Source organism: Chaetura pelagica, unplaced genomic scaffold (genome assembly GCF_000747805.2).
Source record: "Chaetura pelagica isolate M959 unplaced genomic scaffold, ChaPel_1.0 scaffold117, whole genome shotgun sequence".
Lineage (NCBI taxonomy): Eukaryota > Metazoa > Chordata > Aves > Apodiformes > Apodidae > Chaetura > Chaetura pelagica.
The window spans coordinates 5,711,163-5,724,760 of NW_009954185.1; the positions used below are offsets into that span (position 1 = coordinate 5,711,163).

Sequence of the window (13,598 nt, forward strand, 5' to 3'; positions counted from 1 at the left end):
TTGTACAGTGTTGCAGTTCTGCCAGCAATAAGAGCGATTTTGTAGGCAGCGTGGTACTAGTGAGTCACCTGGTTTCATTCTCCACAATTGATATTTAGCTACCCTCTTTCACAAGTATCAAAAATACTTAAATGGCAGAAAAGTAAATACAGCCTTACTGCGAAGTCTGAGTGTGAGCATGGCTAAATGTCACTGGCTTTTGCCACTAGTATTATATATCACGTTTAGGAGACCGGCTTTGGAGGTAATTGGAGTGGAAGCCTGGAGCAGTGCCAGTGGGTTATGAGCTTGATGCAGTTGTAAATGTGTAGTAAGGTGGAAAGCAAGGCATATTGCCCTTCCAGGGGCTGAAAAAATCTTGGCTAAATCCCAGCAAGACAGGAAGGGAAACCCCAGAGAAGATCTCAACATGATAAGAATTGAGACCCTTCCTCTTGTTTCTTGAAACATTTCCTCTGATAGAAGTCAACGACTTGGAAATAGTACACGCACCTTCACTAAGTCTTCTGAACCATTCCCATGTTATTTTTGTCTGGTTTAAACTGATTGACTAGGTATGAGTTCATTCTGCTGTTACTTATGTGTTTGCAAGCTTTCAGATTCACTGCATATACCCCTCCTTTCATATTTGTGTTTGTGACTCTCCAAAAGTTTGACAAGACATTGCATCTCTCCAAAGATTGCTATACATTACTTAAAACCTACTGAACTGGAATCTAAATTCTCTCCACCCTCTCTTGGCCATAATTTATTTTCCATTCATAAACTAAAGTAAGGCCCAGCACCCAGGGGTGATGTAAACCATTGACAAACACGTCACAGGCTGACAGTCACTGCAGACACTGGCTAGTGAATCATACTGGGCAGCCAAAACATCCTGAACATCAGGATCCTTTCACATGCCAAAGGAAGTGTTGCAGTTTTACTCATTTGATCTGCATATTGCTCTCTGGAGGCTTTCATCCCAACATGTTCTTTTTTACAATAATTCAGGGACATGAATAAGAAATCTGGAATTCTGCTAAATTCAAACTGCTTGCTAAGTATGACATTTAGGATCTTAATTCTGCAAGTTATGTCAAACATATGGCCACATAGCAACACAATTTAGTAATTAAGTGATTGTGAACAGCAGTTTAGTAATTGTGAATTTAATTGGGGTTGCAAGGGGAATCCTACACTAGTATACAGGGCTCTGCTCAGACAAGACAGGAACACATGCTGCAGCTGCAAGCGGAGGGGAGAGTACAGCTCCATGGGATTTTTCTGCCACCTCTGCAGCCTTGTACATGTACTTGTGGGTGGAAGTGCAGAGTTAACAGCTAAGAGCAGAAGATTTTTCCTGTGGGTAAATCTTATAACATGACTTCTGTCTGGATAATGGCAGGTGCCAGTGAGGGGGTGAGGAAAGAGGTGCAAACGTCTTCACTATAAATATTTGTTGCTGAAAATATCATGGACAAAATATTTCTGAATCTGTTTCACCTTTTTCTTAATCCTGTTGGCATTGCTTAGATGGCAGTGACACCCTGTGGTACCAGCTGCTGGTGCAGGACTCAGGAATAGTGTGTTCAGGAAGTCAGCGTAAGCTTGCAGTAACAAAAAGTGCAGGGGTGTTTTTCATTCAGCGTCACAGACTGCATCGTCCCTAAGTGCCTTTGCACTAAGTGGGATGGACCTTTCTGGATTTAAATGTGCTGGAAGTAGCTCCTGCCTCTTTCTGAGCATTTGTGCAGTGTCTGCATGGTGAGTCTCTCCGGTTTGACTCGCGTCTCTCAGCTTTACAGTAAGAGGAATCAGTTGTAGTAACAAACTGGTTCTGGGTAACGCACCAAATCTGGGAGCACCTTTGCTATATATAACTCAGCAAAAATGCTTGCTACCTCTCTGCTTTTCCCAGTGAGCAAAGAATGCTTGTGGTTGGAAAGGGCAGTGCTCATCTCAGGTATTTTCTCTCTTTCAGGGGGTTCATGAGTCAAAAGGTGTGACTGAAGATTATTTGAAACTGGAGTCCCTGATCCAGAAAGTGGTTTCTCCTTACTTGGGCACATATGGTCTGTATTCCAGTGACGGACCCTTCACGCACTCGTCCTGTATCTTGGGTAAGGATATCAGAGGCTTGATGTGGCACAGCACAGAGGACTTGGTCCAAAATTCAAAATCTTGGTCCACACAGGGCTGGGGCCCACATGAGAGGAGACTGGCATTACTAATACAACACAGTCAGGCTTCTTTTCTAAGGTCATGCTCTTTGCAGTGTGCAGAGTCACAGTGAAACTTGCCAGTGGTAGAAGATGAAAACAGATCATCATAACAGTGCTCATTAATCAGTCTGTGAATCTAGAGCATGTTTAGCATTTCCATTCTTCCCTTTAATGAGAGAGCTTTAACATGGGATGCTTTATGGCCATTGAGAGGAAGAAGCAAGAAGCCATTTCTAGAGTGCTGAGTGGTGTCCATTCATTAGTGCTTACAGGTGGTACAAAGCTGTTTCAGGCAGGAAAGAAAGTAGGAGTTTGTCCTAGAGAAGAATGAGCAATAAGCCTTCAAACATGTAAAAGTTTTCTGCAGAATGGAAGGTACTGAGCTGTTCTCCATCCAACTGGAGATTAGAAAAATATATGGAGTGCACATAGCAAGGAAAATTAAGATTACAAGGCAGGGAAAATCTCTATAATGTCACTTAAACTGTCTCTGGAGTCTGTTGAGTCTTTGCATATATACATGTCACATACATAGGCATACACAGGGAGCAAGGTGGGTAAAGATGGTCCTGTCTGGTGGCACTGGCTGACTGTGTGACCTTCTTAATTCCCTTCCAGTTTATTGTCTATGATTCTTTGAGCTCTGAAGCATTCAGTGACTTCCGTAAAGGCATGATTTGGCTGAGATTAAGGTCTTTTGAATATCCCATGTAATAATTAAATCTGTTGAAAATGTAAGGAGTATACTACAGTGTAAATTAAAAAGGAAGTGCTGTAGTACCTGAGTATTTTAATGTAAATGCTCTGATGGCCTGCTTGAATAGATAAAATTGATAGGGAAAATAAAGTCAAATGCATGTTTTCTATAAAGTCAATTTAATGTTTGCTTCTCAGAAATGGTCAATAAGATAGTTGATTTTCCCTGGAAGCCAAATGGAAAAATGGTTTTATTGCAGTAGGTGTTTAAGGAACAAAACAGTTTTGTCTGAATAAGCAGAGGCCTGTTATTTATGGAAAATGGTTCAGGATTACTACTTGGTATTCATTGCTTGCCATTAAAGGGCCACAGGCATTTGAATGGAGCCCCAACGTGATGTTTTTGAATACAAGTTTCTGTATGTCAGGACAGAAAAAATGTACCTAAAAAGAATAAAACTCCAGTGAAGTGGGTTGTTAGAAAATAAGTATTATGTAACTGCAGACGACAGGAAAGTTTTGGTGGACTCACTACTTCCCCTTGCTGTGGTCTGTGGCTGTACCCCTGAGTAGGTCCAAGGGAGCTGAGCACAAAAGTCTCTGCTGCTTTTAAGCAAATACATCTACTTCTGCCCAGGTATTTTGCTAGTATGATTTAAAGCTGTGACATCTGTTCCTGGGGACTGGTGAGGCCATTGGCTCCTTTTCTTCTCTGTCTGGCCTTCCCCTCCAGCCAAACCTTAGTGTGACCAAAAACTCAGGGTTCCCATGGCAGGGCAGCCCCAAGGAACCTGTTCTGTTTGCTAGGTCAAACTCTTAACAAAGAAAAAGTCCAAAAATTAACATGGCTCAGGTAATTTCACCACTGAGGCAAAAACAACTGCAAAATACAATTTGAAATACAGAAGCTTTTGTTGTGATTTTTTAATTATTATTATTAGTACAGCATATGATTGGAATTTATGTCCTGGTAAGCACATCATTCAATCATAGAATGCCAGGTTGGAAGGGACCTTAAGGTCATCTTTCTAGGTCCAGCCTGTCTAGGTAGGAACACAGTTTAGAAGAGACAGGTCATCCACTGTCAAGGTGAGTCTTAAAAGTGTACAGTCTGGGGGAACCACCAACCCACCACTTCCCTGGGGAGATGATTCCAGTGTCCGACTGTTCTCAGAGAGAAAACTTTTCATCTGGTGCCCAGTTGGGATCTCCCCAGGAGTAACTTGCACCCGTTCCCCCTCGTCTTTTCCATGTGACACCTTGTAGGAAGGGAGTGTCCATCTCCTCGGTAGCCACCGAGCACTGGAACGTGGCAACGAGGTTTCCCCTGAGCCTCCTGTTCTCCAGGCCGAACAAACCCAGCTCTCTCAGCCTTCCCTCACACACCAGGCTGCCCAGTCCTTTGGTCATCTTCGTGGCCCTTCTCTGGACCCTCTCCAGCCTGTTCACACCTTTTTTGTATAGTGGGGACCAGGACTGAAAGCAATACTCCAGATGTGGCCTGATGAGTGCTGCTTAGAGCTGGATGCTGTCTTCTTATCTTTCATGGGGATGGCAAAGTGAGAATAGCAGGGAGAAAGCTTCAAAAGTGAGACCTATTATTCAAACCACTTGTTTTGTTCTGCTTTTTAACTCCCCCGCCCAGTGATTCAGAGCAATAGTCTGCAAAAAGTTTACCCGATGATCATTTTGGTCTAGCTGCTGCTGGAGAGCACTGGTGGCAGATCTCTGCTCATTTGCTGCCACCTGCTGCTCGTTCTTTGGAAAGAACCCACTTGGTTAACTGCAGTGTTCTTTGGATCCCTGCTGGATCAGTGCAACTCTGTTCCCCAGAAAAGTTGCTGTGGACACTGCCCTCCAGTTAACATTTCCAAACACTCTCGGTGCTTTATGTTTGTGTTGTCTCTGAGTGATACTTTAATTATAAGCTTTTCTTCCAGAATTATTAGTAAGCCTGCTTGTCTTAATCCTTGTGCCTCAAAATTGGAGACCTTATTTTCCCAGGATGGGTGGGAAATTTACATTTCAGCTACTAGAAATTTGCAGTGACCTTTATAGCCTGAACAAGAACAGAATTGCACTTTCTGTTTTCTGTCTAAATAAAGTATATGCAATTATATATCCGGTCTCCCACAATATTTACTGTTTTACTGTAGCTGTTGAAGTTGTATAAGGGCATCTCAGCTATTATTTGTAAAGATGTGTTTGGGGTCTTCAGTATGCTAAAGAAATCTAGAAAATCTGAATCCCGTGGATCTATAAAACCAGCAAAACGTATTCTTTAAAGAAAGTTCTTGTCATTCAAGAAAAGCTCGTGAATATTCAGCCCTGGACTTTTCTTGTGAATGTTTTGAATTATTAGTACCACAAAAGCAGGAGGCTCTGTAGATAATACTCTGGATTGTTCTCTATTTGCAGAGAAGCGGTTCTTCAGGCGTTCAAAATCGGGTGACATCCTTGCCAAGAACCCTGTGGTGCGCTCAAAAAGCTACAACAACCCGCTGCTGACGCCAGTAGCCGAGTATGAAACCGAGGGCATGGCTGCCAATGGAACAGGCCTCCGAAGGCACTCTGTTTCAGAAATCACCTCCTGCCTGGAGCTACAGGGGTACTCCAACCTCACCACCATCATGGACAACGGTTCCAAGAGCTCTATGACCACCACGAAAAGCTCCCTGTCGGGAGACCCGGAGAGGCCCAGCCCTGGGTCAGTACAATGCTCTAGCAAACTCAGCACAGTTGAGCAACAGAAAGGACTCTTCCACTCAATTGACGACTCACATAGGTCTTTTGAGCTGGACAGGGACCCTTCCTTGATTCCAGTTCCCTCTTCCAGCCCTGAGAACATAGTGGATCAGATTTTGGAGTCAATTGACTCTGATTCTGAAGGCATTTTTATTGATTTTGGCCGAGGCTGTTCCAATTCATCAGCATACAATGTGGACGTGAACAGACAGAGCATCATGTGAAGGACACTGGGAGACAAACCTTGGGTTTTAATATTATATATGAAAGTTACTAATGTGTTGAGTCAGACCGACTGCGGGCAAACCAGATGTGTCTAGGGCAGAGCCTCTGTTGTAGGTCATCGCAACTGTACTGAAGCCCACAAGTTTGCAGCAGGCAGGAGTCTGCTGTGAGGGGAAAGAAGCTCCAGCAACTTCTCCCTGTCACTCTGCAGCTGGATTTCCTATTGCCTTTACAAACTTAGGGGTTCACAAGCTGACAAGTGTCTGGTAAAATGCTATTAGTGCAGCTGGCAGTGTTCATTCAGTAAAACAGCCTAGCAAATATCAGTGTTCACTTTTAATTTTGTCAAGAGATTCCTGTAGATGTCAGGTTCAGGTTGTTCTCTGAACTGTAACACATCAGCCAGAGTAAAAAAAAAAAGTATTTTAAAAAAAGCCAAAAAAACCTGGAGGCTGTGGGCCTTTATGCCACAGAATAAAGTGATAAAGAAGTCTCTTTTAATCTTTTTCTTGTACATCTTGTATGCACTCCTTTGCCTAATGGTGAGTTAGAGTTCTTGAAGAAAGGCAAATAAACAGAAATGTGCTACCTGATGTCACACGATGCCTCATGTCTCATGTTCTGTTTCACAACCAATACCTGGTGTTTGTGAGAGAGTTGTTGTGAAACTGGGTTTTAAGGCCATCTTAATTTGCTCTGAATGTGGCACTTCCAAGAAATCTACGCACTGTCAACTCCTGGAGCATCCATTGTATGGAGAGATTCCAGCAGAATTCAACTTACTTGTTTTCTAAATAAATAAAAATATGGCCTCTTGGTGGAAATACTCTTTATATATTTGTGTTCTTAAATAATGCAATCATGCATATGCTGACAATTATGTATTGGTGTGTGGGGAGTGTGAGCCTTGCAGGTCTTCTCAGCCTGAGCACTCACAGCTCTTTGATGCTCCTTTGCAGTAACATGGTGGTGTAAGAGCTGGGTCAGTGGTTTTGCAGAGGATTGATGCACATGATAGTAAGGTGAAGTAGAAATCCTAATGGCTGATAGGTTTGTTTTTTTTTATCAGAATGTTTTACAGTGAAGCAAGAGCTACTCTACTTTGGGTCTCTCCATTCTAGGTATCTCTTCTGGAGGAGATGCTCAGTTTGTAACTCCTGAGCTGCTTAGCAGAGACTGGTTATCAGTTTGATCTGGCAGCAAACAGCACTTAACTCAGATGCTCAAGGACTCTCCAGCTTTGCACTTGCACTGCTGGCCCCAGCACTCACCAAACTCTTCTGGTATTTTGACGTTTCTAGGCTCTAGTCCCCACTTCTGATACTTAATTTCCTTTAGCTTCACTACTTGATCTTTTGGAAAGTGTTGGCTCAGTCTTTTGATGCTGCTCTGCTTCATTGCTGGAGATTTCAGCTTCCAGATAGGTGTGCAGGCTGCCCATAACACAGAGATTGGAGAACCTCAGAATCTAGCTGAGGAAGCAGCCCCATAAATGAGGCAGAACTTTGGTGTCTGGTTTGCTTCTTTGTTTGACATGTTCAGCTGTACAGCCTCCCCTGCAGGTAGGCACTTAAGTTAGGTGATATTTAAGAGGTTTTTTACACAGAGGTGAATAATTGCTTCAATCTCAACAGTCTCAAACCTAACAGCCAGTGAATACACCTGGATAGGACCACCTGATGTGGGACACAGCAGGGAGGCTTGCTTCAATCTCAACAGTCTCAAACCTAACAGCCAGTGAATACACCTGGATAGGACCACCTGATGTGGGACACAGCACGGAGGCACCTAACACCAGCTGGCAGGAATGCAGGTGTAGCAGAACATCTCAGCGACAGCAGCTCTGGTGCCTGAGGCGAACTCTGAGGTCCAATGAAACAGCTTAGGATGCAGGCACGTAACTAGTCTTCTGGACATGAAAGTTGCGGGTCAGCAGGTCACCCATTTGTCCATTTCCTGGTCATGGTGATGCCTGTGCAATGCCACCGTGGTGCACACACAGGAGTACTCCACTCCTGCTAGGGCTGAGCATGTTGGCAGCTCCCTCACATCTGAGATTTATCAGGTTCCTACCAACTGGTTGCTGTTTCCAGCAGGTGTTTGCCCACCCTTTCTTGGCTGGAGGGCATGGGGAGCCTGCAGTCTCAAGACATATTTGGTGCCACGTTTGGCCCTGTGCAAACCACAGGGGAGAGAGGAGATCTCACTGAACTTTGATCCAATATATATGATGGGATCGGTGACTTCCAAAAGTGTCCTCAAGTGGTACAAGCCCACATGCTGGCACATTCAGCCCCCACCCTCATTCCATCTGGCAAACACTGTTCTGTTTCCTGAATTACTGTTTAGGTTGGAGAAAAAGATTATCCACAGCCTTGTTCTAAGCATAGAGTGCAGGGGAGGAGAAGATGGATTCAAAACCCTACCAAACAAAATGGTAAAAATGCAGAGAATCAAGGCCTCTGCACACCTTTCCTTAGGGAACATTACATGTAATCAGAATCATAAGCTTACATAATTATTGGGGAATATTTAAGTACAGTTGCAACTAAGAGAAAGGGACTGCTTTCCATTTTCCCATCTGAGCTTTTGCATGGTTAATGCCCTCCCCTATGATAGGAGACCTTGAATTCCCTGGTATGCTGGCAATGAACCAACCTCCCCCACCTTGCATGCATGGAGGGAATGAAAATCCTTGTAAAAGCTGGTTTTTGGAGACTTCACTTTCTCACATGCACTGGTGGGGGGATCTGGCTGTCCAGGAGCATTGTAGCCCAGCACTTCTATTATAGCTTCAAAGTTTCTTTTGCACTTAAAGTAGGCTCTTTAAGGTCAAAGCCTCAGCAGCTGAAACATCTTCTGCAGGTTTTCATTAGCATGCAGACCTTTCAGCATACGCAGACCAAGGCCGATTCACTAGGACCAAATTGGAGAAGGGCAGAAAAGCAGAACAAAACCCAGCCCAGCCTTGCCTTCCCCCAAAGCTGTGATTGCCAGGTGTGATAGAGTTGAAGAAGTATTGAAGGAAGTTGGATTGGGGCCTGTTTGGACTCATTCCTTGTTCTTAGGAGCTGGGCTGAGCTGTGGGTGCTCCTGTGATGAAGTAAAAGGCTTATCTTTATCCTCTAGGATGAAGAGGATCTGGACTGGCTTCAGTTTAAAGTAAGTTTAGCTGATGATGCTGTAATGGAACAGGTTGCGCTCTCTTCTTGGTGTGGTTTAGAGCTTGCTGAACTAAACTTGCCTCTGCTAGCAAATGTGGTATTCAGCAGTGTTTTGTCTGCTATGCTAAGGCTATACTGCTGGGGTAGTGAATGAAGATGGAGTAAATGCATTCTGACTCCTAAGGATTCAAACTACAGTTTCAGGGCTATATTTTACTGAGTTTATGTTTTCTTTAATTAGGCTTGCTATGAAGAGCCTAAAAATCTGAAGTCAGAGTTAATTTCCCTGCTGCAATAGTGATAGGGTGGCATTTTGTCTCTCCTTCAAGTTACATTAAAATATGTAGGCAGATATGACTGTAGATTGAAAAGCTGGGTGTGGTGCTCTAGCTAATTTCTGTGAAAGTCATCACCTCTGTTGCCTTCAGGCGTAAAGTTTCTCATCAACTAATTCCCCAAGAAGTGGAACTATGTACTTGGTAGACAAAGGTGCAGGTGGAGCTGTGATCGAGCTCGGTGTTTTGAGCCTTTGTGCAGGTCTGGATTTTAGTTGCAAGAACCTGTATGTGCATATGGCAGGTGAGGAGGGGTGTGGAGTCACCTGTGGCCCTGGGAGGACAGATCATGCAAGTGATGCTGAACCTGTGGGGGCAATCAAAGACCAGTTCTCTGTGGCTTTGAATGCTGCACAGATGTGACACTACCCTAATTTGTGATCCTTCTACCACGAGGAATCCCTGTGCAGGCAAGTCAGGGTTGTGGTGGTCTTAGAGACGAATCATGGAGTTGTTTCAAAGGCAAAGTATGTATCAAAGAGTCTAGTGCAGGTTCTAGCCAAAATATATTTATGAAATTATGGCTTTCAGCTTTCAAATGGTGCTACATGGCAGTGTCCCAGGGCACCAGTGGTACTCAAGCTTTGTCCCTTAAGGGGACAGTCTCAGTTTGCCAGTTATTTCCCTCCACCTTGCCTCTGTTATGATAAACTGTGACATTTTGTATCCTAATCCAAAAGTGATCTGCTTTTTCCTCGGTTGGAATGGGTTCCAAAACCTTAGGAGAGATAATACAGTGTGACAGATAGTACTTAAAGTTCCTGTCACCTGTCACTGCAGGGTGAATGTTCTGCAAGCAAAAGGAACTGGGAGACCAACCTAATGAAACAGCTGTTGGGCTCTGAGGAGGAGCAATACAACTCCCTGGAGCACAACTGAAAATAGCAGAATAATTGGCTGCAACTAATGCTGCCTAAATAGAGGCTTTCTTTTTACCTCATAGAAATGGTGAAAATTATTTTCCATTATTCACTGAGCTCCTGGCAAGCTGTTTTGATAGTGCTTTTGACTGAAACAAACACGTTTGCCGAGGCCATCTGAACCACTAAGCTGTGGTGACAGAAGAGCTATGGACCACCTTCTAGAGCCACCATATAGACATGCAAGTAGATGATAACACCTGATTTCTCAAGTTCTGGTTAGAGATGTATGGACTGCCCCTTCATTAAGCTAATGTGCTGTAAGAATATCTTGGAAATAAAAGATGTCAGAAAGCTCATTCTGCTGGTTTTGAGCTGTGGTCTGCAGGGGTGCGGCTCTTGTTCCAGAACTTTTCTCAAAGTATCAAAATTTAGAGACAGGGAGCAGAAACCCAGGTATCAGTTGAGCTGGCAGTGCTGCAAAGAGCACATGCAGCCATTTTAATAATATGTAAATCCTTGCCACCATGCTCTCAAGGAGAATGAATTGTTCAGGTTGCAAATAAAATCTTGGTTTCACCTTTCCGCTTCTAAAATTAAAATACATCTATTTTGCCTTGAAGAGGCTTTTAACATCCCTTTTTCTTCATGTGGCATGGTAGCAACAGCACCAGATTGCTGCATCTAGTGGTTTACAAGTTCCTAGACTCCTCTTCTAGTGCAAAGGGAGGAGAGGGTGCTGGGGGCTGAAAGAGCAGGCCAGCATCATAAGCTGGGTACAGGGTGAAAACTGCTGAGAAAGAAGCTGTGCCATTGTGTCCCCTAAAATCCAACTCTGGTTTGAGCTGCTTAAGGTAGTTTGTCTTAACTGGCTGCAGATTTCAGCAAGCCACAGACCACCACCCTTCCTGGGAGGGTGGGTACAGAAAAGAGTTGTCAGACTAGCTGCTGGGTGTATCCAGGGTGGCTCCTGGTCCATCCATATGGCCTGAAGGACCACAGGCTCCTACCTGTTTTCTGAAGTTACCAGTGGATTAGGGATCTCTGAGGGATAGAGGTTACACCAAATGATTGAACTCCCCAGGCTATAGAGGGAAGTCCCAGAAAGTGGTTCAAATGTTTTGTGTGGTCCCAGGATACCAGAAGCAAGTGGACAAGCTCTTCAGATGCTGCGTGTTGGCCTAGTTGCTTCATCAAAACTGATGGTTAAACTCGACTATTTTCATCAGACTCAGAATAAGGCTAATGTGTTGTCTTACTGAAATCCTCTACATGGCTTAAGGGTGCTGTTTACTTCTCTGAATCTCCCTCAGAAGCCAGTTTTTGAGGTGATCAGCAGAAAGGAGCTAGCTTTGATATAGTATCTCAATGTCCTAATTATGCTGGCATTTTAATATTCTTCAGGCAGGTAACTTGACTAGTAATTAAATAATTAAAAATAGTCTCTTCTTTCACAAATGGTGCACCCCTCAGGTCTTGTAGCACATGATTGGATTAGCAAATTGGCTGCCCTCCTGCCTCTAGCAGGATTGCCTGCCTGAGGAGCTGTCAGGTTGATCTCTGCCAAAGCTAGAGGAGAGGGAAGGAAAAACTGAGCATGTGAACAGCTGTAGAACTGCTGGGCTAATAAACCTGCCAGAGATTTAATGTTACTTAGTTGCCCTTGTAAAATGAGTTAGTAGGGGCTAAGTTTATTTTTCTAGTACTGAGGGTCTGTGTTAGCATTTTTACCTTAAGGATTGCTAACTCTTCCAGAACATACTTCTTTCCTATTTTAGGATTTTTCTTCCCCTCTCAAGGGCAAACAGTCTCAAGCAGAGGTTTAGCTAGATTTCAAAATGTATTTCCTTTATAAACCCTGGCCCTCTGAACTCTGGGTTTGGAAATTTAAAAGGAATTCTTAGGGCACAGTTGTTGTCTTGACAATGAAGATTGATCTTGTGATCAGGTTGCTGAGCTGGAACTTGGAGGCTGGGATGGCTTAATTCCATGTCCTCTGCAGACTTTTTGCATAAAGTCAGTTAATAGCTCTGTACCCCTTCAGATCATGGGGATAATGTTCTCATCTGTCTTTCTTACATTTTAAATTGTTGAATGGATTGTCTTTTGCTTAGAGGCTTCATGATAAAGCATGCACAGGGAGAGGAGAGAAGGCAGTGTAGTGAAGAAGAATTGAATGTAAATTAGCAATGCAACCCTAACTTTCATGTATTTAACTTTGTTGCTATCGTATTCTTTTAATGTGGCTGCATCAGTGATTTAGGTCTGTACGTGCTAATTAATTCTTATTTATGATCCATTCCCTATCTATTTACAAGCCTTGTTTGGCTTTCTTCCCCAACAACAATCTTCACTGAAACGTTTACAATTACTCTAGGCTCTATTTATGTAGCTGATCTTACCACTTTAATACTCTGAGCTCTGAGCACTTAACGTTTGGGGTTTTTTTCCCAAGTAACAAGTCATGTTGCTTTGTTCTTATCAGTAGCAAGTTTCTTCTTGCCCGTTACACTAAATAGTTTAGGTCTCTCTGAAATTCTTCATGTTCTGTTCTGAATATACTCACTAACCCCCAGGAACAAATCTCTGCTTCGCACTTCATCCATCTCTTCCAATCAAAAAACTGGAAGGCATTAGGCTTGATTTCCAAAGAGGAAAATTCATCTTCCCACTTGCAGTAGCTTTGAGGAAAATTGAGATCATAATGTTCTGTTCTTCATGATCACTTCAGCTGCTTTTTTCCCAGATACAGATGAAAGGGTTGCTAGTTTGTAACTGTTTGGATCATACCCTCAGGCTTATGGTACTTGTGCTCTCCAGTTCTCTACAACAATAGATAAGGAGTAACAATATAAATTATAATACAATAAATGTCATTAAAACGATCTTTTGTAAATACTCCATTTGCTGTGAATTATTAAGCCACTTCATTCTTAAACCTCATGGGTGGTAACACACTACAGGAAGCTGGAGAAGTTGGTAGCCTGTTGGGTTATCCACAGGCAGTCTCTTGGCACAGGAAGATAGAGTGGTAAAAATGGAAATGCTGTACCTAAATAAAAATTGGAAGCAGAATGGTTTATGGATGCTAGAGCAGTCAAAAGATGCAAACCATTTAAAAGCTAATTTTAACTGGATTCAAATGCAGCTAAGATCTCACCTCACATCTGCACCAGCAGTTTTGTCATGTCCCGATTTATAAAGCTGCACTCCCTGGGATGTGATGGACATTGCTGAGAAAAACAGGCTGGGGTGTCCAACCCTCCCTGGGGGAGGAGGGTGAACAGAAATTACTCTGAAGAAAAAAATTGTACACAGCTCTGAGTGGAGAAATTTTTCCTGACTTGTGAGCGAAGGAATTTGTCAGGG

The 13,598-nt window shown here is 43.3% G+C and overlaps 1 protein-coding gene across 2 annotated transcripts in view; it reads left to right on the top strand.

Moving 5' to 3' along the window:
* The window catches only part of PRR5 (proline rich 5 (renal)), a 71,171-nt gene extending 64,711 nt beyond the window's left edge, over nucleotides 1-6,460 (top strand). The window contains exons 8-9 of one of the 2 annotated variants that reach the window (XM_010002961.1): nucleotides 1,964-2,102; nucleotides 5,319-6,460. In XM_010002961.1, coding sequence (XP_010001263.1) covers nucleotides 1,964-2,102; nucleotides 5,319-5,869 — 690 coding nt within the window. In that variant the 3' untranslated portion in view covers nucleotides 5,870-6,460. The remainder of the gene's footprint in view (nucleotides 1-1,963; nucleotides 2,103-5,318) is intronic. The other variant, XM_010002960.1, reaches the window with a different exon arrangement.
* The last annotated feature ends 7,138 nt before the right edge of the window (nucleotides 6,461-13,598 follow it).